The 24427-nt window shown below is 43.8% G+C and overlaps 1 protein-coding gene across 2 annotated transcripts in view; it reads left to right on the top strand.

The window, feature by feature from the left end:
- Window positions 1-24427, top strand: part of arb2a (ARB2 cotranscriptional regulator A) — a 297865-nt gene that overhangs the window by 12270 nt on the left and 261168 nt on the right. For both annotated transcript variants that reach the window (XM_084054052.1, XM_084054051.1), the window contains exons 5-6: window positions 18440-18505; window positions 22241-22432. In XM_084054052.1, coding sequence (XP_083910178.1) covers window positions 18440-18505; window positions 22241-22432 — 258 coding nt within the window. The remainder of the gene's footprint in view (window positions 1-18439; window positions 18506-22240; window positions 22433-24427) is intronic.

Raw genomic sequence — 24427 nt, 5'->3', positions numbered from 1 at the left:
ATCCGCCAGACAGTATCTTCCCTAGCATCTGAAGAAAGAACAAACATTTTTTGGTAGCAGGCGGACACGCACACGTTTAACACATTCAATCCGGGGGAACGCATCTCTTGTCACTTTCTTTGGCTATTCAAAAATAGCAGATCTACAAGCTCATAGCGCAGCACCTAGTGCCGCGCTATGAGCTTGTAGATCTGCTATTTTTGAAAAATCATGAACAATTTTGTGCAAATATTTGAATTTTTCTTTTCTTTTAAGCAGACATTCGTAACTCAAATCTTTGCTTCTGGGGGTCCCTGGAACTAAGTATTATACAAATGTTCACTTTAAAAAATATATATTCCAAGATTTGCACACATTTTCACAACTTTTCTAAAATAACAGATCTACAAGCTCATAGCGCGTCACTCGCTTGTACTGTAGATCTGCTAGTTTCGAATAGCCAAAGAAATCGTTAAATGACACAAACGATGCTTCCCCCGGTCTTAGAGAGTTAAACTAGCTGAACTCAGACATTTTAGAGGAAAGGCATGAATCATCAAGGAGGTTGTATGCAAATTTTATTCAATCTGTGCGGTAACAAAAAAAAGAGAAAGAGAGAATGGCATCCCCTTCAGAGGAGCCCAAGCAATGTCAATCAGCGCGTTGATATGAGCCGGTATGTAATGAAAGGAGATTTGAGTCGTTCTGCAGGAGATTAACCCATTAAGACCGGGAACGCATCTGTGTCATTTTTGATTTGAGCTAAAAAAGCATTGTTTTACACTTTGGCTATTTTTAAAAATGTGTTTTTTTTTGCAAATCTTTGAATATATATATATATTTTTTTAAGGCGATTTTTTTTTTTAACTCAAATCTTTGCTTCTGGGGGTCCCTGGAACAACATATTTTGAGATGGGGGGTCCGAGGCCAAATACATATAATTGTGGGGGGTCCTTGACATGAAAAGGTTTTTTCTTTTAAAACTGTCAGGATTTGAAAGACATTTGTAGAATCCCCAGAAGCAAAGATTTGAGTTACAAATGATGCTTTAAAAATATATATATATTAAAAAAATGGGCACACATTTTCACGATTTTTCAAAAATAGCAGATCTACAAGCTCATAGCGCGGCACTCGGTGCCGCACTATGAGCTTGTATATCTGCTATTTTTGAATAGGCAAAGAAATCCAAAAATGACACAGATGCCGTTCCCGGTCTGAATGGGTTAACTAGCCGGGGTTTTAGAGGGGGGGAACCTGAATAAGCAGTGTTATCTTGTCTGTTGTTTTCCTTCTCGGGGCTGATTCAAGGGAAATGAATACCGCACCTCTCTCTCTCTCCCCATTCAAAACCTCACAAATACAAACGCATTCTCTGTGTTGGTGCGCGTTACGGGCCATTATAAATAGACACAATCACTGACTAGTATATCTGTGGCGGTGTGCTCAAAGTAGGTTATGCCGCTTAGTCAGCCTCTTTGTTTATTTGTGTGTGTGTGTGTATGTGTGTGTGTGTGAGAAGTGTGCGCATGCCGGTTTTCATTGTGTTACTGCGCGAAGAGTACACATCAATAGCTGTGTGTGTGTGTTCACATACTTTAGGTTCACATAGTGATGTTGTACAGTACAACGCACGCGTGCCAGGCGGTTGTGTACGCGAATGTTCTAACCTCTGCCGTGTTTCTGCGTCATCCGTCTCATCGGGATGGGACAAGAGAGTGTCGAGCGCCATTCACAAATAGTGAACGCACGCACGCACACATTCATGCGTGCACCTCAGTGTGCACTATGAGGTTGGGCAATTGTGTCTCTTTTTATATCGTCTAATCCAGTGCTTCTCAAACTTTTTCGTGTCAAGGACCCCCAAATTGACACTTATTAGCCCGCAGACCCCCATTTGAAAAGATACGCCAGGGACCCCCATAAGAGAAGATTTTTACGCCTCTAGCAGTGATTCTCAACCATTTTAATTTCAAGGACCCTCAGTTTGACATGCATTAGGCTACGGACCCCCATGTAATGGCATTTATATCTCTGGGACCCCAATTTATGTTGTAAAATCAATGTTAATGTGACTCTGAGAGTGCACTCTCAGAGTCACAGACCCATAAGGGTCCATTTGGTTCCTGTCCATCATTTAGCTGGGGACCCCCTGGAACCCCCTCAAGTACCCCTGGGGGTCCCCGGACCCCACTTTGAGAACCAATGGTCTAATCGTGCCATCGTCAAAAGTAGCAAAAGTAGCACAAAACGAGCTTGTGGATCTGCTACTTTTGATGCTGTTGTGTGACGCTGTAGTATGATCAAGGAGGGGTGTTAATTTACGAAAAAAACACCAAAAGTTAGAATATGGAGATAAGAGGTTTCTGCCTAACAACATCGATATGCTCTCCTACTGAATGGTATCAGTCTGTGTTATCAGCCTGTAGCATCAGAACCCATGTGGTCTCACACCTAAGAGGTCACAATTCAACGTTTTGTCCAAAACCGTGAAAGCCGTCAATATTTGAAATTAAATTGTAATTTGGTAGTCTGTCCGCAGGGGGGGGGGCGACGTCTCAGGCAAACGTGACGTCAACATTTGATGAATGCAGAGCATGATGTGGACTCAAGGACCAAGTGCTGCGCTACGAGCGTGTAGATCTAGCTACTACAAAAAAATGTGTGCAAAGCTTTGAATATATATATTTTAAGCGAACATTTTTACTCAAATCTTTGCATCTGGGGGTCCCTGGAACAACATATTTTGAGACGGGGGGCGGCGGCCAAATGCATATCATTTTGGGGGTCCTTGACATGAAAAAGTTTGAGCACCACAGACATAGAATAGATACTGTACGTTTTTCAGAATACTGTTGGGATTTAGAAGACATTTGTAGAATCGGCTTCAGGTGTTAATGGCTTAACCTTAACAACACCAACAACAGAGCCTAACCAAAACCTAACAGGTTATGGTTAGGCTAAATATAGACAGGTGGCGCTGTAACACTCCTCTACCCCTCTCTCTCCTACGGGGCTCCCTCTCGTCATCCTCTCACTCTCTTTGTCAGTGGCCCTATGTGTGTGTGTGTGTGTGTGTGTGCGTGTGTGTGTGTTTGTGCACGTACACACACGCGCATTCCTCATGCACATACATACATGCAGGCAGAGATGACAGCTGTATTGTCAGAGACATCACAGCACCAGATGTCCAATTTGCACTTCAGCCTCGTCTGAATGGAGGGACGGACGGACGGATGGATGGATGGATGGATGGAAGACGAGGCGCTTGGTGCGATGGCCACCCCGTGAAATAAAGAAAAAAGGAAAACCACTGAGCTCGGGTTTAATACGAGGGCAATGCATTATGGGGAATTCCAACTCTGAAATCAATCATCGTTGCTGTCTCAAACCTTTTCTCTATATATTTTAACTAGGGCCGGGACTTTATCGCGTTAATTTCGATCAATTAATTACAGAAAAATTATCGCGCTAAAAAAATTAACGCATTTTAATCGCACCCGTTTTTGCACCGCGGAACGTTTATCACTGGACGAGTTTCAGACGGACCGCTTATGCCAGCGCACCAAGCTGAAACGACGCAAGCTTATCTAGCTGAAAGGACGTGGTTCTCACTTCTCAGACAACAACAAAGTTGACTGCAACCAGCACAGTGCATGAGCACTGCTTGATAATGTTGGCTGGGCATAAAATCTGTAATGGATGCCCCCCCCCCCCACGCGCGCGTTTGTCCCGTTTAGGGGGGTTGGTGGCGGTAAGCTGGGGGGGGGGTGCATGATGGGGTGCGGATCACATGCGCGCGATTTTTATTAATAATTAATTAAACTACTATAAAACAACAGTAACAACAACACAATCTACCAGCCTCGAGTGGTGGAAAATAGCAGATCTACAAGCTCACTATGCCTTGCGCTTGTAGATCGGCTATTTTCACATGGTTACCACCACATGTTTTATTATAATAATCGAAATCTACAAAGTAACTAGTAACTAAAGTTTTCAAATAATTGTAGTGGAGTAAAAGTACAATATTTGCCTCTGAGATATAGTGGAGTTACTGGAGTAGAAGTAAAAGTATTAGAAATTGGAAATACTCGAGAGTCAAGTGCAAATACCTCAAAATTGTACTTAAGTACAGTTCTAGAGTACATGTACTTAAATACGTATGCCAAAATCCATTTAAAAAAATTGCTTTTCACTGTTTTCAGGTCAAATATTGATATGCGATTAAAATGCGATTAATTGCGATTAATTAATTACAAAGCCTCTAATTAATTAGATTAATTTTTTTAATCGAGTCCCAGCCCTAATTTTAACTTTTTGTGTTTTTTTCTAAATTAATACCCTGCTTGATCATACTGCAGCCTCAGCGTGCTGTTTTTTTATTTGAATCCTGAAAAGTAACAGTTTTGGACGTATGATGTTCCCACCCGACAGAGACAATATATTTTCCCCTATAGTGCAGTTTATTTGTTTATCTATATTTAGGTATCTATTTTTCCCACCCTTCTATTTATTGAGAGGTTTGCAGAGTGCTGAAAGAAGGGTATCAGTCCACTGTAATGGGGACTGTTATTATGCAATTAGCATATTGTAAAAAATGCTTAATCTAAAAATAAAAATCACACCCTGTGTGAAGGAAGCGGTGCCTTTGGGGCGGGCCTTAAGTCATTGGTGGTCTGAGTCCACTTACCAAATTTGTACTTGGTAGCATGCTGCAAACTGGAATGATGGCTGTTTAAAGCCCAGCCAATGGGCAGACAGAGGGGGCGGGGCTTAAGTAATGACAGTTAGTCCCTATTGCTGGCTTTAGTCCATGTACAAAATTTGTACTCCATAGCATGCATGCATAACTTGAGTTATGGCTGTTTGAAGGGCAGCCAATGGGAAGACAGAGGGGGCGGGGCTTCAGCAATTCATGCTGGTCCCTATTGGTGGTCTAAGTCCACATACCAAATGTGGACTTGGTGGCATGCTGCAAACTGGAGTTATAGCTGTTTAAAATCCCGTGCTCATCCCGTGCTCATACGGGCGCTGGGCGTCCCTGGACCCCTCTTTGATAACTTCATCAATCCATGCTCGTGCCTATTGGTGGTCTAAGTCCACATACCAAATGTGGACTTGGTGGCATGCTGCAAACGGAAGTTATAGCTGTTTAAAATCCCGTGCTCATCCCGTGCTTAAACGGACGGACGGCCATAACATACGCTGGGGGTCCCTGGACTCCTCTTTGATAACTTCAGCAATTCATGCTGGTCCCTATTGGTGGTCTAAGTCCACATAGCATATTTGAACTTGGTGGCATGCTGCAAATTTGAGTTATAGCTGTTTGAATTCCCGTGCTCATCCCGTGCTTAAACGGACGGACAAACATAACATACGCTGGGGGTCCCTGGAGGCCTCTTTGCTAACTTCAGCAATTCATGCTCGTTCCTATTGGTGGTCTAAGTCCACATACCAAATGTGGACTTGGTGGCATGCTGCAAACTGGATTTATAGCTGTTTAAAATCCTGTGCTCATCCCGTGCTCATACGGGCGCTGGGGGTCCCTGGACCCCTCTTTGATAACTTCATCAATTCATGCTCGGGCCTATTGGTGGTCTAAGTCCACATACCAAATGTGGACTTGGTGGCATGCTGCAAACTGGAGTTATAGCGCCGTGCTCATCCCGTGCTGAAACGGATGACGGACAGAACATACGCTGGGGGTCCCTGGACCCCTCTTTGATAGCCAGTGGCACGTGTGGCCAATGAGAGGAGAGTTGGCGTAGGCAATCTCCAAGTGTGTGTGTGTGTGTGTGTGTGTGTGTGTGCGTGTTTGGATGTGTTTCTTCTTTGCCGTCAGGCTCATACGGACGGACGGACGGACATACGGACAAAGTCAAGTGTAGAGCGGTTGGCACCGCTAAAAAGAGGACCCATTCAAGTTCAGTGGACAAAGGGACTAACTGATGCCGTGGAGGTATAACATACACACAGCCCTGGAAGTGTGTGCGTGTGTGGCAATGAGCATGTACAGTACTATGTAACTCACTCCCGTGTTTTTTATTACCCATTGTTCATGGTTAAATAATGCATAGTTTGAACATGATGCTCAGTTCTGTACAGGCAGCAGTGGAAGACTCATAGAGAAGATCAGCTATCACTAATCACACTCACTGTATTCACACACCATATGTACATAAATGGATTTCCAGGCATGAGTTACTTCTTCTTCCTGTGAAATTCTTAACAGCCCCCAGTTAGCACTCCTTTTTATCATGAAAATTGCACACCACTATGCAGTTTTTCCCCAGAGTAATGAGTAACCTTTGTCATGCTAGCATTGCTAAGTTTTGCTAACTGGATGGCTTTCTAATAAGCAAGCGCTATACGGTAGCTTGCAAAAAGTTGTGAATATCTGGTGCTGTGATTAGCTTTCATTTCCTCGTTATGAAGAACATATTGCACTCACCCACAATAACTGAGACATTATTTAGGTCTAATTGTGAAGCTTATTTGCACAATGAAGCAGCAAAACGCAAAACTAGTCGTGAAGGTGAGATAAAAATCCCCAAAGGGTCTTATAATGAACTCTCACCTAAGTGACAACCAAATGTACTAAAGCCCTCCGAAATGAATAAAATAGCACAACTTTTTTTGGGGGAAATATGAACAAAATACATGAAGATATGAAAGATATGAAGATAAACTCTAAAATAAATTAAGAGTGTTTGCGAGGCTGCGTGCGTGCGTATGGGTGTGTCTTTGCATGTGTGCGCATGTGTACAGTTCACAGTGCACTAAGACAGTGCTTCTCAAACTTTTTCATGCCAGGGACCCCCAAATTGATATATATTTGGCCGCGGACCCCCATCTGAAAATATATTGTGCCAGGGACTCCCAGAAGCAAAGATTTGTGTTAAAATGTTCACTTTAAAAGAAATATATTCAAAGATTTGCACGAATCTTCAAGATTTTTCAAAAATAGCAGATCTACAAGCTCATAGCACGGCACTCGGTGCCGCGCTATGAGCTTGTATATCTGCTATTTTTGAATAGCCAAAGTATAAAAGGTTAAAGTGGTTAGAATTATTGTGATGCTATATTCACACATTTTGCTGGGGACCCCCTGGAACCCCCTGAAGTACCCCTGGGGGTCCTCGGACCCCACTTTGCGAACCAATGCACTAAGATCTAAGTTTTACTGTGACTGCAGCTGTAGTGCAGTTCACCACAGCTGTTGTTCTCAAACATTTTTATGTCAGGGACCCGCAAATTCAAGTATTTGGGGGTCTTCGGCTATTTTATTTCCGAAGATCCTTTTAGAAGAAGGTTCCAGTTCCAGACAGTGTGCGGGACCTTTTCCTTTTTATTAGATGCAATTTGTTTGAAAACTTGAAATAGGACATTCTGCCTTATGAGTACTTTTACTTTTGGCACTTTAAGTACATTTCGATACCAATACTTTTGTACTTTTACTCAAGTTAATTTTTTATTCCAGACTTTTACTTTTAACAGAGTACTTCTAGATTGCAGTATTGATACTTTAACTTAAGTAAAACGTTTGAGTACTTTTTCTACCACTGGTTGTTAGGGTCACCCCCATACTGTGCATGGTGTCAGTTTTTAGGGTCACCCCCACACTGTGCATGGTGTCAGTCAGTTGTGTGTCTGTGTCTGTGTTGTGATGGCGCCTGACGTGACGAGTCACTCTGATTGGAGAGCAGCAGAGACTCACAGGCCCAGATGGAGCTCTATTAAGCTGTTAATAAATGAGGATTCTTCTCCACTCTGCCTGCATCTGTGGAATGACACACACACACACACACACACACACACACACACACACACACACACACACACACACACACGCACACGCACAGAGAGAGATTCACACGTAGGCATTCAGAATATTGTAATGAACTAAATCTAGCCAGATGGCTGAATTAGACGCTCTCTCTCTTTCTTTCTCTCTCTTGAAGTGTCTTCTCTCTCTATCTCTGTCTCTTTGTGTTTGGGTTCTGTGTATCTGTGTCTTTGTTTGCTCTCTCTCTCTCTCTCTCTCTCTCTCCCTTCCTACTCTCTCATTCTCTGTCTGGTTTCCTCTGTATTGCTGACTTGTTTTTATACATCAGTGCACACACTGGAAGCACATTGCAATGTATTAACCCATTTAGACCTGAGGCCCATTCTAAAAAAACGCCTTCTAAATCCTGACCTAAGTTTTCAAAAAAAAAAATCAAATATTTATTAAAAAAATGCAAAAAAATGTATGTTGCTGTATACTGTACTCACTGTATGGCAACAAGAACCCCAAAAAGGCGGTTCCCGTCTTGAAAGGTATAGTTACAAATTGGGGTTCCCGCTCTAAATGGGTTAACCCATTAAGACCTGGGATGGGACGCACCTGTGTCATTTTTCGATTTGCGCTAAAAAGCATTATTTTACACTTTGGCTAGTCAAAAATAGCAGATATACAAGCTCATAGCGCGGCACCGAGTGCCGCGCTACGAGCTTGTAGATCAGCTATTTTTGAAAAATCGTGAAAATTTGAGCAAATCTTTGAATATATACAGTATTGTTTTAAAGCGAACATTTTAACTTGAATCTTTGCTTCTGGGGGGGTCCCTGGAACAACATATTTTGAGATGGGGGGGGGGGTCCACGGCCAAATACATATCATGTTGGGGGTCCTTGACATGAAAAAGTTTGAGCACCACTGATATAGAAACACACGTTTTTTCAGAATACTGTCTTCAGGTCTTAATTGGTTAATGTGGGAGTATTCGTACACCTCAACCAGCCAGTCTTCTATCCAGCCAGCCAGAACATCCATCTCCCCAGCCAGCCATCCAGCCAGCCAGCCATCCAGCCAGCCAGCTAGCCAGCCAGCCATCCAGCCAGCTAGCCAGCCAGCCATCCAGCCAGCTAGCCAGCCAGCCATCCAGCCAGCTAGCCAGCCAGCCATCCAGCCAGCTAGCAAGCCAGCCATCCAGGCAGCCAGCAGTGCAGTGGTGTATTCTATAGCGTCACAGGAGGACCCATACAAACCCCCATATCAGTCACACACCATTTTGTTGGGAAGCTAAGAGGTTCTTCTCTCTAAAGAGAGGAGTATAAATGACAGCTGTCTGCCCTGATTCACTGGCTGCCATCGCTTCTCTCTCTCTCCATGCTGGCTCCAAACCCTGGGACGCGCGCACACACGCACACGCACACACACACAGACACAGACACACACACACACACACACACACACACACACACGCACACGCACACGCACGCGGAGGGAAGGATGGAGAGAGGGATGATGATGATTGGGAGAGTAAGAGGTGAGGGGCAGGACAGAGGAAAAAGAGAGCGAGAGAGAGAGAATAGATGGAAGGGGTGAGATGGTTAGGGGGGGGTAGGGGGGGCTTGGGCATCTGTCGCCAACCGCGGGCATCCATGGTGGGCATCATCCAGTAGTTCATCAGTGAATTATCCCTCTGCTGGCTTCTCACACAACACCTGAGGAGATCATTAGAATCCCATTAGTATCAGAGAGAGAGGAAGAGAGAGAGAGAGAGAGAGAGAGAGAGAGAGAGAGAGCTCTCAGTGTCAATAGACTTGACTGTCAGCCTTTTAGAAGTCTCTCTCTATTTCTCTGTGAACACTCCTCTTTCCCCTGGAGAGCAGTCTCTCTCTCCCCAGACGGAAGAGCAAAAGATACCTTGTGGGAATTACACCAGTCTCTCTCTCTCTCTCTCTCTCTCTCTCTCTCTCTCTTGCTCTCTCTCTCTCTCTCTCTTTCTCTCTCTCTCTGTCTTTGTTACTCACTTGGATTGACGGAAAACATTCACAACAGCACTCCTTATTTTAATACCTACAGTATGTCTCCTGGTACACAAGGCAGCCTTAAAATAAATAACCTTCTCTCTCCATCTCCCTCTGTCTCTCTCTCTCTCTCTCTCTCTCTCTCTCTCTCTCTCTCTCTCTCTCTCTGTCTCTCTCTCTCTCTGTCTCTCTGTCTCTCTGTCTCTCTGTTTTTCTCCTGCTCTGTCCTGGATTGAGTCAGTCAGTCATCCAGCTCTTTGAGTGTCTTCATATAAACAGCTTGTTGCCTCTCTGTTTCCTGTAGCTAAGTGGCTTTTAGAGAGGCCTCTGGACAAATGCGACAAGAGGATATTAGGTGCGTGTGTGCCTGTGTTTTTGGCACGATCGTGTATGCGATGTGTACGCACGTTGATGTGCGGACATGTAGAACCAGGGCAGCTGTATCTGCATGCACACTGTGTGTGTGTGTGTGCGCGTGTGCGTGTGTGCAAGGCGTTGTCTCATCATAACAACCTGAGCTACTCCAGGGCATGACAGTTCATTTGTGTAACACATTTCATATACACAAAGATGATTCACGCGCCTGATGAATGTGGCTGAAAAAGAAACACACACACACACACACACACACACACACACACACACACACACACACACACACACACACACACACACACACACACACACACACACACACACACAAAATATCAATCAGAGGACTGCCCAAACTGAGACTTGTTGTCTCCCTCCGAACCTTGGCCTGTTCTGTGGGAGAGTGTGCGTGTATGAGTGTATGTGTGTTTTTATAATGGGGGGGCATGGCTCTGGGCTTGACCACAGGTAAACAGGTGGTCACCGGCCCACCCAGTAGAAGCCCTTAGATCAAGGCCCACACATTCCTCCCTCTCTCTCTCTCTCTCTCTCTCCATCCCTCCTTCCGTCCGTCTGTCTTTCTGCTCTCAGCTGTTCAGCTTGTTGGCTTGAGTCAGGAGCTCCTCTGGATTATAGCTCTCTGTCTCCGTCCTGTCCTGTTCTCTCCTCTTTTCATCCCTTGTTCGTCCTCCCGCCCAAGTCCTCCTCTTAAGTCCCTTCCTTCTCCTCTTCCTCCTCGGCGCACAGACAAACCACAGACTCAGAGGGTGTTGTTCCATTCAGCAGCGCTGGCTCCCAGTATTACACTCACCAACAAGGATTAAATCATCGCTCTCGGGCAGAAACCTCTTACTGTATCTCCATATTCAAACTTTGTGTGTTTTTTCCGTAAATTAACGGCCCTTCCTGTAACATATGAGGTTTCCACCCGGCAGAGAGGAAATACAAATTTAGGGCGAAAACGTTTTTTTTAAATTATGTTTAATTTTAACTTTATTCCGTTCGACCAAACCTTAGATTACGGTAGTACTAGTATATCAAAATGTCAAAATATAGCAGAAAATAGCAGCTATTTCTGCTATTCGTTGCACAATGAAGTGTATAGGGACTAATGGTTTTATACCCAGATGTTCAGAGAACAAAGGATAATATTCACAACTTTATAATAAGCCATGTATTTCAGGGAATGTTTTTGTGAAATCTCCATTAATACGTCTCGTCTACTCCAGACCACAACAAAAGGCCGGGGACGCGACCCCTGCATCAATAGACCCATAAACTTCAAATGTGAACGCTAATAATCATAATCATAATAATGGCGTGCTCTTTTTATGCCCAAAAGAAAACTCGATGCTAACTTGATTTTCCTCTTAACCCATTCAGTCCGGGAACGCATCTGTGTCATTTATTTTAGATTTGAACTATAACCATTATTTTATACTTATGGCTCATTCAAAAATAGCAGATCTACAAGCTTGTAGCTCGGCTATGACCGAGTGCGGCACTACGAGCTTGCAGATCTGCTATTTTTGAAAAATCTTGAACATCTTGTGCAAATCTTTGAATACATATATTTCTTTGAAACAACATTTTTGCTTCTGGAGGTTCCTGGAACAAAATATTTTACAAATGTTTGCTTAAAAAATATATACATTCAAAGATTTGCACACATTTGTAAGATAAAAAAAAAATAGCAGATCTACAAGCTCTTAGAGTGCCACGCTATGAGCTTGTATATCTGCTATTTTTTGAATAGCCAAAGACATCTAAAAATGACACAGATGTGTTGCCGGATAGAATGGGTTAACGGAAAAAAACAGCATCAGAATGACATTATGAGGTATGAGACCCATATTAACGTGTTATGAGAGCCAATTGTGAGCTGGCGGCAGACAGACCCGAGGAGATGACGAATTCTAACCATTTGACCTGTGAATGGGGGGGGGGGGGGGGGCAAAACATTGCTAAGATATAGGCAACCCCCCCCCCACACACACACACACACACCTCTTCCTCGAACCCCCCTCATTCAAGCTAATTCAGTAAAATGTCAGCCGGTCTGATGAAGACTAAAATGATTGTGTGGCGGTGGGTGTACGCTTGTGTTTAATGTCATCAATAAGCCTCGCAGGAAATTTAATTTGTGCAAAAAAAAACGTTATTTGTTTGGAGCCTCCGGTGGCCCGAAGAAAGTGTCCCGTATGGAATACAGAGAGAGAGAGAGAGAGAGATGGGGAGAGGGGATGGGGGCTTGGCAGGCTGGCCAAAAAGTGGACTTTGAAAAGTAATCTATGGTAGTGGTTCTCAACCACGGTGGTGGGCCGTGGGGATATGGCAACTGGGCCCCCAAATAATTGGATTAAGATTTAAAGATTTTAATGATTGTATAACAGTGATATTTAACCCATTAAGACCTGAGGCCGATTCGACAAATGCCTTCAAAATCGGTATAGTTCTCACACTTTTTCAAGATTTTCCAAAAATACTAGATGTACAAGCTCACAGCACGGCACTAAGTGACGTGCTGTGAGCTTGTACATCTGCTATTTTTGAATAGCCAACGCCCCCAAAAAAGGTAATGACGCAGATGCTTTCCCGGTTTTAACACATTCAATGCCATTGACGGAGATCTCTGTCTTTTCCAAAAAAAAAAAGTTTTTCACACAGAACCAAGGAGATAACTTACTGCTCCATTCACTTCCTGGTTAAAGTATTTGGGAAATATTCTGTATCTCGGCTCCTGTGTTTTACTATGTATTTTTTCCGAAACTATTGACTATTGAACTATTGAACGCTATTTTCAACGGCGTATAACAAGTGAACGGGAGGTCACGGGAGGTTTCTTTTTTCACGGAAGCACAGTGAAACCCTCCGTGATTAGCAACCATCAGGGGATCGATCATACATATCATACACATCATAAATATTATATATACTGTGGTTCTTGAAAGATTAGTCAGAATGCTTAAAAATGCTGGCAGAAGCTACAGCCTGTTTTAGAAAACCCCTGGCAGTGAATGTGTTGATGGGTAATAAAAAAAAAATCTGTGTCATTGTGATACCAATAAATGAATAGGAACTTAATGTATACTACCGTCAGTTCCATCGATTAATCATTACATGAATCAACATGCTCTGAAAATGCGACGCGTGAACGACTTTCAAGATTTTCAAGAGGGGCCTGATCCTGATCTGTATGGCTTTAGTTTGTAGCAGTACCCAGTCTAACCCATAATGGTACATAATGTAACCCTAATAACCATCTGTATGCGCTCACATACTGTACACACATCACTAACACATACACACTCAAATGCTCACACTAGTACACGTGCACGCCAGGGTATACGCGCACATTCACACCAACACAAACGGAGAGTAATAACTGTACTCGCACACACACACACACGCACACGCATACACACCTGCACATAAAAAAATGCAGGCACAAACACACGCACGCTCACACACACACTCACAGACACACACTCACACACGCACGCACGCACACGCGCGCACACGCACACACTGCCAGCCTCCTCCTGTGTGGGCCTCTCTCTATGGACTGCATCTCAGCAGCTGATCAGCATAATAAAAAAAAGTATCTTTGTCACCTAATTATCAATGTGTTATTAGTGCTTTAATGAAAGGCCCGCAGGAGGCTGCAGTAAGTGGCTGTTTTGTCGGGATTGGACGATACGTGAAGTATGGGGAGTTAACCCATTAAAGCCGGGAACGCATCTGTGTAACCACTTAAGCCATTATTTTATACTTTGGCTATTCAAAAATAGCAGATATACAAGCTTATAGCGCGGCACCGAGTGCCGCGCTATGAACTTGTAGATCTGCTATTTTTGAAAAATTGTGAAATATATAAGAAATTTCAACTGATTTTTTTTTACTCAAATCTTTGCTTTTGGGGGTCCCTGGAACAAAATATTTTGAGATGGGGGTAGGCGGACAAATACGCATAATTTTGGGGGTCTTTGACATGAAAAAGTTTGAGAACCACTGATATAGAAACACAAGTGTTTCAGAAACCTCTTAGCATTTAGAAGACATTTGTAGAATCCCCAGAAGCAAAGATTTGAGTTCGCTTTGAAAATGTATATGTATTCAAACTATACATTTGCAAAAATGTTCGAGATTTTTAAAAAGAATAGAAGATCTACAAGCTCATAACGTGGCACTAGGTGCAGCCCTTTACATATGCAGCTTGTACATATGCTATTATTGAATAGCAAGACATCTAAAAATGACACATGCGTTCCTGGTCTTAATGGGTTAAAGTGGAAAAGTGTGTGTGTGTGTGTGTGTGTGTGTGTGTGTGTGTGTCTTTGTGTGGTGTGGGGGGGGGGGGGGGGGGGTCTACTGGAAGGAAAAAAGAAAGAAAAAAAGACCACCTCCCAACTCCAACTACTGTAGATGAGCTAGCTTTATTTTAATACAGTAACATACACTACAATACAGATTGGTTCAAACAAACGTTACTGATTAAAATAAGTCCCGGATTGTAGCTTTAACATGTAGCGTTGCATTATATTTCTTTCAGGATGGGAAATAAAGGACAGTTAGTTGGAGACAGACAACTGGAGATGTTTATTTCCTGGAACGCCGGCTCTGAGGGTGGTTTCCACTAACAAGGATTAAGTCCTATAATCCAGTTAAAATCACACTTTTATCTGTTAATCATGTTGCACAAAATTGTAAGCAATGGATTATATCCAACCTAAATTTAATTTAAACCTGGATGTAATGTAAGATTTATATTTGGCTTTAACCCTTTAAGACCTGGAACGCATCTGTGTCGGTTTTTAGATTTTAGCTAAAAAAAAGCATTATTTTACGCTTTGGCTACAAGCTCATAGCGCGGCACCGAGTGCCGCGGTATGAGCTTGTAGATGTGCTGTTTTTGAGAAATCGTGAAAATGTGTGCAAATCTTGGAATATATTGTTTTAAAGCGAACATTTTTAACTCAAAGCTTTGCTTCTGGGGGGTCCCTGGAACAAAATATTTTGAGATGGGGGTTGGCGGCCAAATACATATCGTTTTGGGGGTCCTTGACATGAAAAAGTTTGAGAACCACTGATATAGAAACGTACGTTTTTTCAGAAAACTGTTGGGATTTATAAGACATTTCTAGAATCGGCCTCAGGTCTTACAGGGTTAAACAGGGATTATTCTTAATCAGGCTGCATCAGGATTCTTAGACTCACAACAAGACTGTAATAAAAGCCTTAATTCCAAACTGTCTTCAGGTGGTTTTAGATAAGACGACAGCGGTACCTACGGTTGAGAGAACATCAGAGGCAAATCCCTCATAGGAATATAAGGCGTAGACAGGGGTCTTCAACGTTTGTTTTCAGACCGAGGACCCCTTAGCTGATAGATGAAGCATAGGGACCCCCCGATGCGTCATTGATTTCGTAGACGGCTTCATAGACTTGTTGGACAGCACTATCATCAGTGTAAATAAATGTTTTGTTAATGTGTATTTTCAGACATTTATCCACTTAAAACCCTCAATACTCAAGTAAACTTGCCCCCTTTTTTCCCTGTACGCCAAATTGAAGTTGCTCAGGGCGGATGTGACAAATAACTTTAATGTTGTTATTTTTTAAATCATTTTATACTTTCAAAAACCTTTGAAAATAGTGGAAGTAGGGCGCCCGCCACACTGGGCAAGACCTGGACTGTTGGTTGTCTAGGCGGAAAATGGTTGAATTTGGCGGAAGTAACGCCCAAGGAAATGACGTTGATGCTTTACAAATCTGTTAACATTCTTTTATAATGAAACGAGTGTTGTGATAGGTCAAATAATATAGTTTCCGGGGGACACACGTACGACGGAAATCCTGTCCACTCAGGACTTCCGAGACACTCGCTGGTTTAGGTCGTGACCAAGCTCTTTTCTTCTCAGATAAGTGAGGCTGTGTACGAGGATAAGCGCCAGCTGGCCTAGCGGTCCAGGCACATACCACATAGGCAGTGTGTCGCGTGTTCGACTCCTGATCCCGACGACCTTTGCTGTGTGTCAGCAAATAAAAGCCGAAAAAGCCCCCAAAAATATCTTTAAAAATAAATAAATAGTTGAAGTAGCCGAAAATAGTGGAAATAGCCGATCTGCTATTTCCACTACATTTTAAAAATGTCTGTGTGTGTTTGCGTGTGAGTGTGAGATAAGTCGGTCGTGTGTCGGACGAGAGCGTGACTGGGGATTGGACACGCTATCTAGCCGCGGCGCCCCCAGGGTTCCCTGGTCTTAGTGGAGGAGGCGGATGCTGAAACGCCTAACTAACCAAAACACCAGTTCAGAGAGGAGCCTGGCAGAGCCACTTGTTCAGCTGTCTGTGTGGTTCCTACACCAGACACTCTGTCACGGCACGTTCTGAGCAGTGTTGCCAGGTCTGCTTATTATTTATAAGCGACTTGTGGGCTTTGTTTTTCTGTAAAGTTGCTTGTAAAGTATGTTAGTATGTTGTGGGTTGCAGGTTTCTTTTAGCTTGTTTCTGAAGTGTAGTTGCTTATTTGGGCTTGCTTTTTTATTGTTTAAACCAGTGGTTCTCAAACATTTTCATGTCAAGGACATGATAAATTAATGGGTATTTGTCCCCCGTACCAGATTTGTGTTGTTAAAAAAATATGGCAACACTGTTTCTGAGCACGCACGCACGCGCGCACACACACACACACACACACACACACACACACACACACACACACACACACACACACACACACACACACACACACACACACACACACACACACACACACACACACCTTTAAATATAAATCTTCTGTTCATCTTTTAAGATGGGGGGTCCGCGGCCAAATATATATATATATGTAAATTTGGGGGACCTTGACTTGAAAAAGTTTGTAAACCACTGGTGCACTCTGCTATAAATGTGGTGACATGTGGCCCTCACAACTATAGTAATACAGTTACACACACACAAACAGTGTAGTGTGTGAGTGTGTGTCAGGGCATGTGTTGTGTGAGCCGCAGCAGACAGAGTGCTAATGCTGCTAAAGCCACCGCTAAGTGGTCAACGTGTGACGGCCGGGGCCGAGTTACACTGAACATAAACACTGGTTCTCTCTGTTTTTATAGTCCTCTTTATACTGTACACCTCATCAGTGGTGGAAAAAGTAACTAAGTACATTTACTCAAGTACTGTACTTAAGTACAATTTTGGGGTACTTTTACTGGAGTATTTCCAATTGTCTATACTTTTACTTCTTCTCCACTACATCTCAGAGGCAAATATTGTGCTTTTACTCTACTACAATTATTTGAAAACTCCTCATCCTCTGTTAGTCCTCTTTACTGTACTCCTCATCCCCTCTTTACTCTCAATCCCCCTCTCCCCCTCTCTCTGTCTCTCTGACCCCCGTCTCTCTCTGTCTTTCCCTCTCTTTCACCCTCTTGCCCCCCTCTCTCCCACTGTCTGTCTGTCTGTCTGTCTGTCTGTCTGTCTGTCTGTCTCTCTCTCTCTCTCTCCACTTGTCAAAATTACAATCAAGCACTATGAAGTCTTTTTTCCCTCCTATGTTCTCAGCTTAGCGGGACAAAGGAAAAATGAAGAAAAGGGGGAGATGGAACAGAACAGGGGAGAGAGAGGGGGTTCGGGGTGGGGGGGTAGAGAGAGCAAGTTGTTGATGTCACTGAACCATGAAAGGGTTGGCCCGGGGTTGGAATGACTCCGTATACAAGGTTCTTTAGAGCTGTGGCTGCAGGGATAAACATAACTTACATCAGCCCTCTGCTTGTACAGGAGATTTCCTCTGCTGGCAAACACAGACCCCGACACACACACGCGCACACACACACACACGCACACACGCACATGCACACACACACACACACACACGCACATGCACACACTCACTCACACACGCACACACACGCACGCTTACACACGCACCGTGCAATACAATCCAGACCCTTTCAATTAACTTGCATACACACACACACACACACACACACACACGCTTGCACACACACACACACACACACAGACGCGCGTGCACGCACCAGAGAGCAAATGACTGTTCTGTATGGTATTTTGTATTCCTGTGTGCAAACAGGGCGAGCGATGGTTTCTATTACTTGTTCACACACACTGTTGCACAGAACTTATAGTTGGATTCTTTACTCCATGGGTTTTTGTGTCAACAGCAATAGAAATGTATTCATTACATTAGGCTGGGACATAAATAACCACCACGGCCTGTGTGTGTGTGTGTGTGTGTGTGTGTGTGTGTGTGTTCTCTCTCCACCAGATCATCACCCAGCATGTTTACGAGCTGCTGGAGAAGAAGTGCAACATGACCAGAGAGATTGTGCCAGTAAGTACCAGTAGTAGTGCTGTGTGAACAGTGAGGCGTTTTCCCGTCTTGTCGGGCAGAAACCTCTTATCTTTGGGGGGACGCTCCCCCGCTGGCCTAGCGGTCCAGGCGCATATACCAAGTACTGTATGGGCTCTAATGCAAGCCTGACGGCGCGTTGCGGGTCCGAGTTCGAGGTCCAAGACCTTTGCTGCGTGTCTATCCCTGTCTCTTGCTCTCTCACTGTTTCCTGTCTATCTACACTGTATACTATCAATAAAAATACATATATATATAAATATATATAAAAGACACCTCTTATCTCCATATTCTAAAAATTTTTTTTGTAAATGAATGCCCCTACTTGATCATACTACAGCGTCACACAAAAGCATCTAAAGTAGCAGATCTACAAGCTCGAAACGCGTCGCTTCGCGCCGCGTTTCGAGCTTGTAGATCTGCTACTTTTGATGCTTTTTTATTTGAATCCTGAAAAGTAACTGTTATGAACTTATGAGGTTTCCACCCGACGGAGACGATTTATGCCCTTGAAGATTAAAGTGTGTGTGTGTGTGTGCGTGGGGGGGTGGGGGGGTGTATTAAATCTGAAAATTGACATAAATGCTCCGGCTTCACTGCACGATTATGATATCGAGTGTCCTCTTACCAAAAATAAATAATATGCTAAAATAAGAGAGGGAGGACTGGGAGATTTCTCTCCTTCTCTCTCTCTCTCTCTCTATCTCTGTCTCTCTCTTTTTGTGTGAAAGTGTCTCCTCAACAAATTAGCAGCATTGTGTGACGTGTCATATCAAAGGCAAGCGAGAGACGACTGACTCTTAGACTTAACCCATTAAGACCGGGAACGCATCTGTGTCATTTTAAGATTTATTTGGCTATTCTGAAATAGCAGATCTACAAGCTCATAGCGCGGCACCGAATGCCACGCTATGTGCTCAATTTTTTGGGAAAGATTGTGACAAATTTGTGCAAATCTTTGAATATATATATGTTTTAAAGCACAGTTTTTTAACTCTGATCTGGGGGTACCTGGAGCAAGATATTTTGAGATTGGGGTCCGTAGCTAAATACATATCATTTTGGGTGGTCCTTCATGTGTAAAAGTTGGAGCACCACTGATATACAGTAGCAACGTACTGTTAGGATATCGAAAACATTTTTAGATATGTATTTGGCCGCGGACCACCATCTCAAAAGGTTTTGTTCCAGGAGGCAGGGACCCCCAGAATCAAAGATTTTAGTTACAAATGTTAGCTTTAAAAATATATACATTCAAAGATTTGCACACATTTTCAAAAATAGCAGTTCTGCAAGCTCATAGTGCGGCACTCTGTGATGCTATTTTAGAAAAGCCAAAGAAATCCTAAAATGACACAGATGCGTTCCCGGATTGGGCGGGATAATCTTCTGTTTGCGTCTCTTGGCGTTGAGTCTCGCTGAAGGGCAGACTTGTTCCTGTTCCTCTACTGTCACTTGGAGTCATCATGGCGTCACGCCTATCCGAGCGCGATTGATCCCCTCTTTTATGCGCTGTGTGTCTTCTCCTTCTCTCGTCTCCCTTTCAGTGCCCCCCCACACCCCCCACACCCGTTTTTTCTGTTTTTTATTTTATTTTTCTCCTTTTTACCACTTGAACCCCTGCTTGCCTATTCTTCCTGAGGGGGGAACGTTCGCCAAAAATAGCCGAAGCTTGTAGATCGTCTATTTTTTGGCAGAGATTTGGTTATAGACCTACCTAAAGTGCTGTATATAGAACATGGTGTGAAGTTGTTTACATAAAGTGGCATACTATGGCAGCTACTGAACAATGCTGTTGGTGTATATAATATACCAACCTCATTACGCACCTGTGCATACGCTGTTTTCTTTTTTAGATTTTGTTCTCTCTCTTCCTTTTTCTTTTTTTACTGTTATTATTACTGTCATTATTATTATTACCTATACTGCTGCATTGTCTGAAAAACGCCGAACAAAAAATATCGTCTCTGTCGGCTGGGAACCTCCTCAGGATTCAAATTCAAATATAGCAAAAGTAGCAGATATAGAAGCTCAAGCATGCAGATTTGCTTGATCTACTTTTGATATATTTCTGTGACGCTGTAGTATGATCAAGTAGGGCCATTAATTTATGGGGAAAAAAACCCCACAAAAACTTTGAATATGGAGATATTGGAAACTGGTATTACTCCAGTAAAGTACAAATTCCTCAAAAGCGTACTTAAGTACAGTACTTGAGTAAATGTACTTAGTTACTATCCACCACTGCGTTTCACTAAAGACCAGAGCACGTTTTAAGTGGTTGCGTTCATCTTTCATGCCGGGCGTTTGTGTGGCCGTCGGTCGGGCCATCGCTGGGCGTTTAGCGGGCGGCGACATGCTAACAGGAAGAGCGGCCACGGCGGCCCCGCTGCTAACTGTGTCCATAAATCACCTGCTAGAGACTCTGCACCTTTTTATTAGCCCCCCCCACCCCCCCCATACACCTTTACTGGTTTATCTGCCTCCTCTATTTATCTCATTATTCCTCTGGAAAATTGCTCGGTTCTGCTTTTCTGCCGCCCACCCGTGTGTGCGCGCGTACGTGTGTATTTGAGTGCAAATTGTGTGTGCGTGCGTTTAGTGCATTTGTATTTGAGTGCATTTGTGTTAGTGCGTGCGTGTGTGTGTGTGAGTGTGTGTTTTCGTCCACCTGCAGTGGCGTTGAACTTGTGACCGCAGATTTTAAGCAGATTACCCACAGCCCAAGTATAGAAAGAGAGGAACGAAGAAGCCAGAGAGAGAGAGAAGAAAGGCAGAGATTTTCCCCACCCGCTCGCCTCTCTCTTTGTCTGCCTGGATTAAGTTCTCTCACTCAGCTGCCACCCATAGCTTTTATGGACTGTGTGTGTGTGTGTGTGTGTGTGCGTGTGCGTGTTTGCACGCGCGTTTGTGTATGTGTGTGTGTGTGTGCGTGTGTGTGTCCTCCAAGCATACTCGGAGTGATGCAAAAGGGCACAACATATCCCATTAAGATTCTACAAATGCTAAATATAAATCAGTAGTTCTCAAACGTTTTCGTGCCAAGGATCCTCAAATTGATATATGTTTGGCCGCAGACCCCATCTGAAAATATTTGGTGCCAGCCCCCCCCACCCCCCCCAGAAGAGAAGATTTGTGTTTAAAAATTCTAACTTTTTTAACACTTTTAAGTTTTTTTACCAAAAAAAAAAATCAAATATAGCAGATATACAAGCTCGCAGCTTTTATATCAGCTATTTTTGAAAATTGTGGGAAAATCTAAACACACACACACACACACACACACACACACACACACACACACACACACACTGCACATGTTCATACTGTACTTTACTACTGAAATATGGGACGTATTTTAAGGGATAAAATGTTACGTTAAACATTCTATATGGTAGGGCAGGGCATGGGTCTTCAACAGGGGGTCCAGGATGAGATTTAGACTCTCAGACCCAAAACTTAGAATGCGTTTCCAGGGTAAGGGTCCATTTGGATTCATTTTACACTCTCGAGTTAAAGATCTACCCAATAACGGTCCATTTAGTTACCAACTCTCCTTTTAGCTGGGGACCACCTGGAACCCCCTCAAGGACCACTGGTGGTCCCTGGACCACTGGTTGAGAACAACTGATGTAAATTGAAAGGCAGCAGCCACGTGATGAAGTCAGCCTCCTTCCATCGTGTCCCCTTATTGTGTCTCTCCTCCTCCACGTCCAGGTGGACGCCACAGAGGACGAGCCCAGCAGTTTCGTCTTCCTGAGCCCGGACGCCCTGTCCAACCCGTCCAGGCTGCTGGTGCTGGTCCAGGGCAGCGGGGTGGTGAGGGCCGGCCAGTGGGCCCGCAGGCTCATCATCAACCAGGACTTGGACTCTGGGACGCAGATCCCCTTCATCACCAGGGCCATGGAGGTAGGAACTGTCACACATTATTTACACTAGTCCATACCCGGAGATGTGTGCAGTCAAAGTATTAACAGACTTTGGGTTATGTGCTGCTGTGCTGTACAGCAATAGTCCCAAACCTTTTTGGCCCCAAGGAGGACCCCTTCCTCCCATAGCTTGGGGGGCTGTAACCAGGGCGACGGCTGTAAGCATGGTGACGATAGCTCCCATAGCTGGAATTATTTTACGTAAAAACGCTAATAAGCAGCTTATATTTTGGGAAAGTGAAAAACGGGCATCATGCTAATGGTCAATGCCCGTGTGCAAGATCAATCTCGCTCCCGGCACCTAGGAAAACCGGGCAGAAGAGGTTTTGTGACAGGTTTTGGTTACAGATTGTCCTTAATTATAGGAGGATATATCTCTCTGAAAAAGAAAAACATTTTAGTGTCAGAATGTTCGGAAGATTGTGTGGCTTGTGACGACCGGGTCCGATATTTAGTTCAGTGACCATATGGGGCTAAAGAATTGTTCAGAAGCCGTGTTCACGTTCACGCTCCAATTTGAATTAACTCTTTGACTGCCAGGAATGAATGAATTCATTCATCCGTCTACCGTCTCCTTGCAAGGCGAAAACAGCGATTTTACTGTACCTTTGAAAAATCATGGAACATTCTCTGTGACCTCCTTCCTCACGGAGATCGGCTCATTACACGCACAGGGTTTTGTATTATAGGAAAATAAATTGTCCGGTTGTGATCCTCCATTCCAGAGCTGTAGCCGTTTGAATGTGGCTTGTTTTCTGAAAAACAGCAGAAAAACAACAGAAAGCCGAGAAAAATTGACTTTCATAAATCCTTTAACATGAAAGGTACCTAGCTTTTTGTTGTTGTTGGTTTTTGTTGTTATAATTCGTCATAAGTCGTCCTTGGCAGTGTGGCTGTTTGGACAAAAACTCGTCAGAAGTCGTCCGTGGCAGTGAATTAGTTAATAGACTAATAAATGGGGGGGGGGTCTTAGTCTCCTATTTGTCTTGGTACACGGTTGCCAATCAGAAGAAAGTGGGCTTTAAGAGAGACAGGTGGTAACAATGCTTGTTTCAGACTTAGAATGAACTGAAGGGCTGAATAAAGAGCCAATATAAGATAAATTGGGCCATCCCTATATGTTCCCCCGGGTTCTATGTTCCCCACTTACCTTATGGGTTAGGGTTAGGGCAAACCTACTCTAGTGGAGTCCACAGAATCAACATGTAAAAGCTGAACATGAGCATGCCAAGTTGTATCATGGTATGCATCTTGAACTATGTAGTGTATGTGTGTGTATACGTAAGCATCAAAGCGTCCCTGCCTGTCTCCTGTCTCCATATTTTCACACTCATATCTCTGCTCTCATTTGTCAAGGCAAGCCAGAGCTGGTGTAATTTCATTGGCCCCCGCTGATCAAATTGACTTAGGGGAGACCCTGCTCTCCACTGCTCCCTCGCTCTCCCTCGTCTATCCCTCCCTCGTCCAAATGCTATAAAGTCTCACACACACACACACACACACACCAGCCACCGTGTGTTGTGTAAAGGAAAAAGCAGAGTCATGTGGGAAACTGTGTGTACGCACGTGCACGAACACACACAACTGTGTTGAAGTGTGTAGTAGGTCTGTGTGTATGTTCATGCGTTTGTTTAAGAGATTGTGTTTGTGTGTTTACTGCCATTTTCAGCTATTTTCAGTGCTGTCCTAAAATGTAGATGTTCTCACAAGTAAGTAAGCCTTGCCGAGGCAGGAGTCTATCTCCTGTTTCTGTAGCGTGAGGCATCTTGATGTACAAGACAAGTACAACCCCTGGACATGACGCTAGTACGTCGCAGGGACTTACCCCAATCCAGTTTTTGGTATGAGCCGGCCGGGGATCGAACCCCAACCTCCCAGTCTCAGGGCGGACACTCTAACCACAAGGCCACTGAGCTGGTGTTTCCTCACGAGTATAGTAATACAAACCTGTGATTGTGTGTGTATGTTTTGAGTT

The sequence above is a fragment of the Gymnoscopelus microlampas genome (genome assembly GCF_963454915.1).
Source record: "Gymnoscopelus microlampas genome assembly, chromosome: 4".
Lineage (NCBI taxonomy): Eukaryota > Metazoa > Chordata > Actinopteri > Myctophiformes > Myctophidae > Gymnoscopelus > Gymnoscopelus microlampas.
The sequence above is the reverse complement of the archived record's forward strand: the minus strand, read 5'-3'. Positions and strand labels throughout refer to the sequence as shown.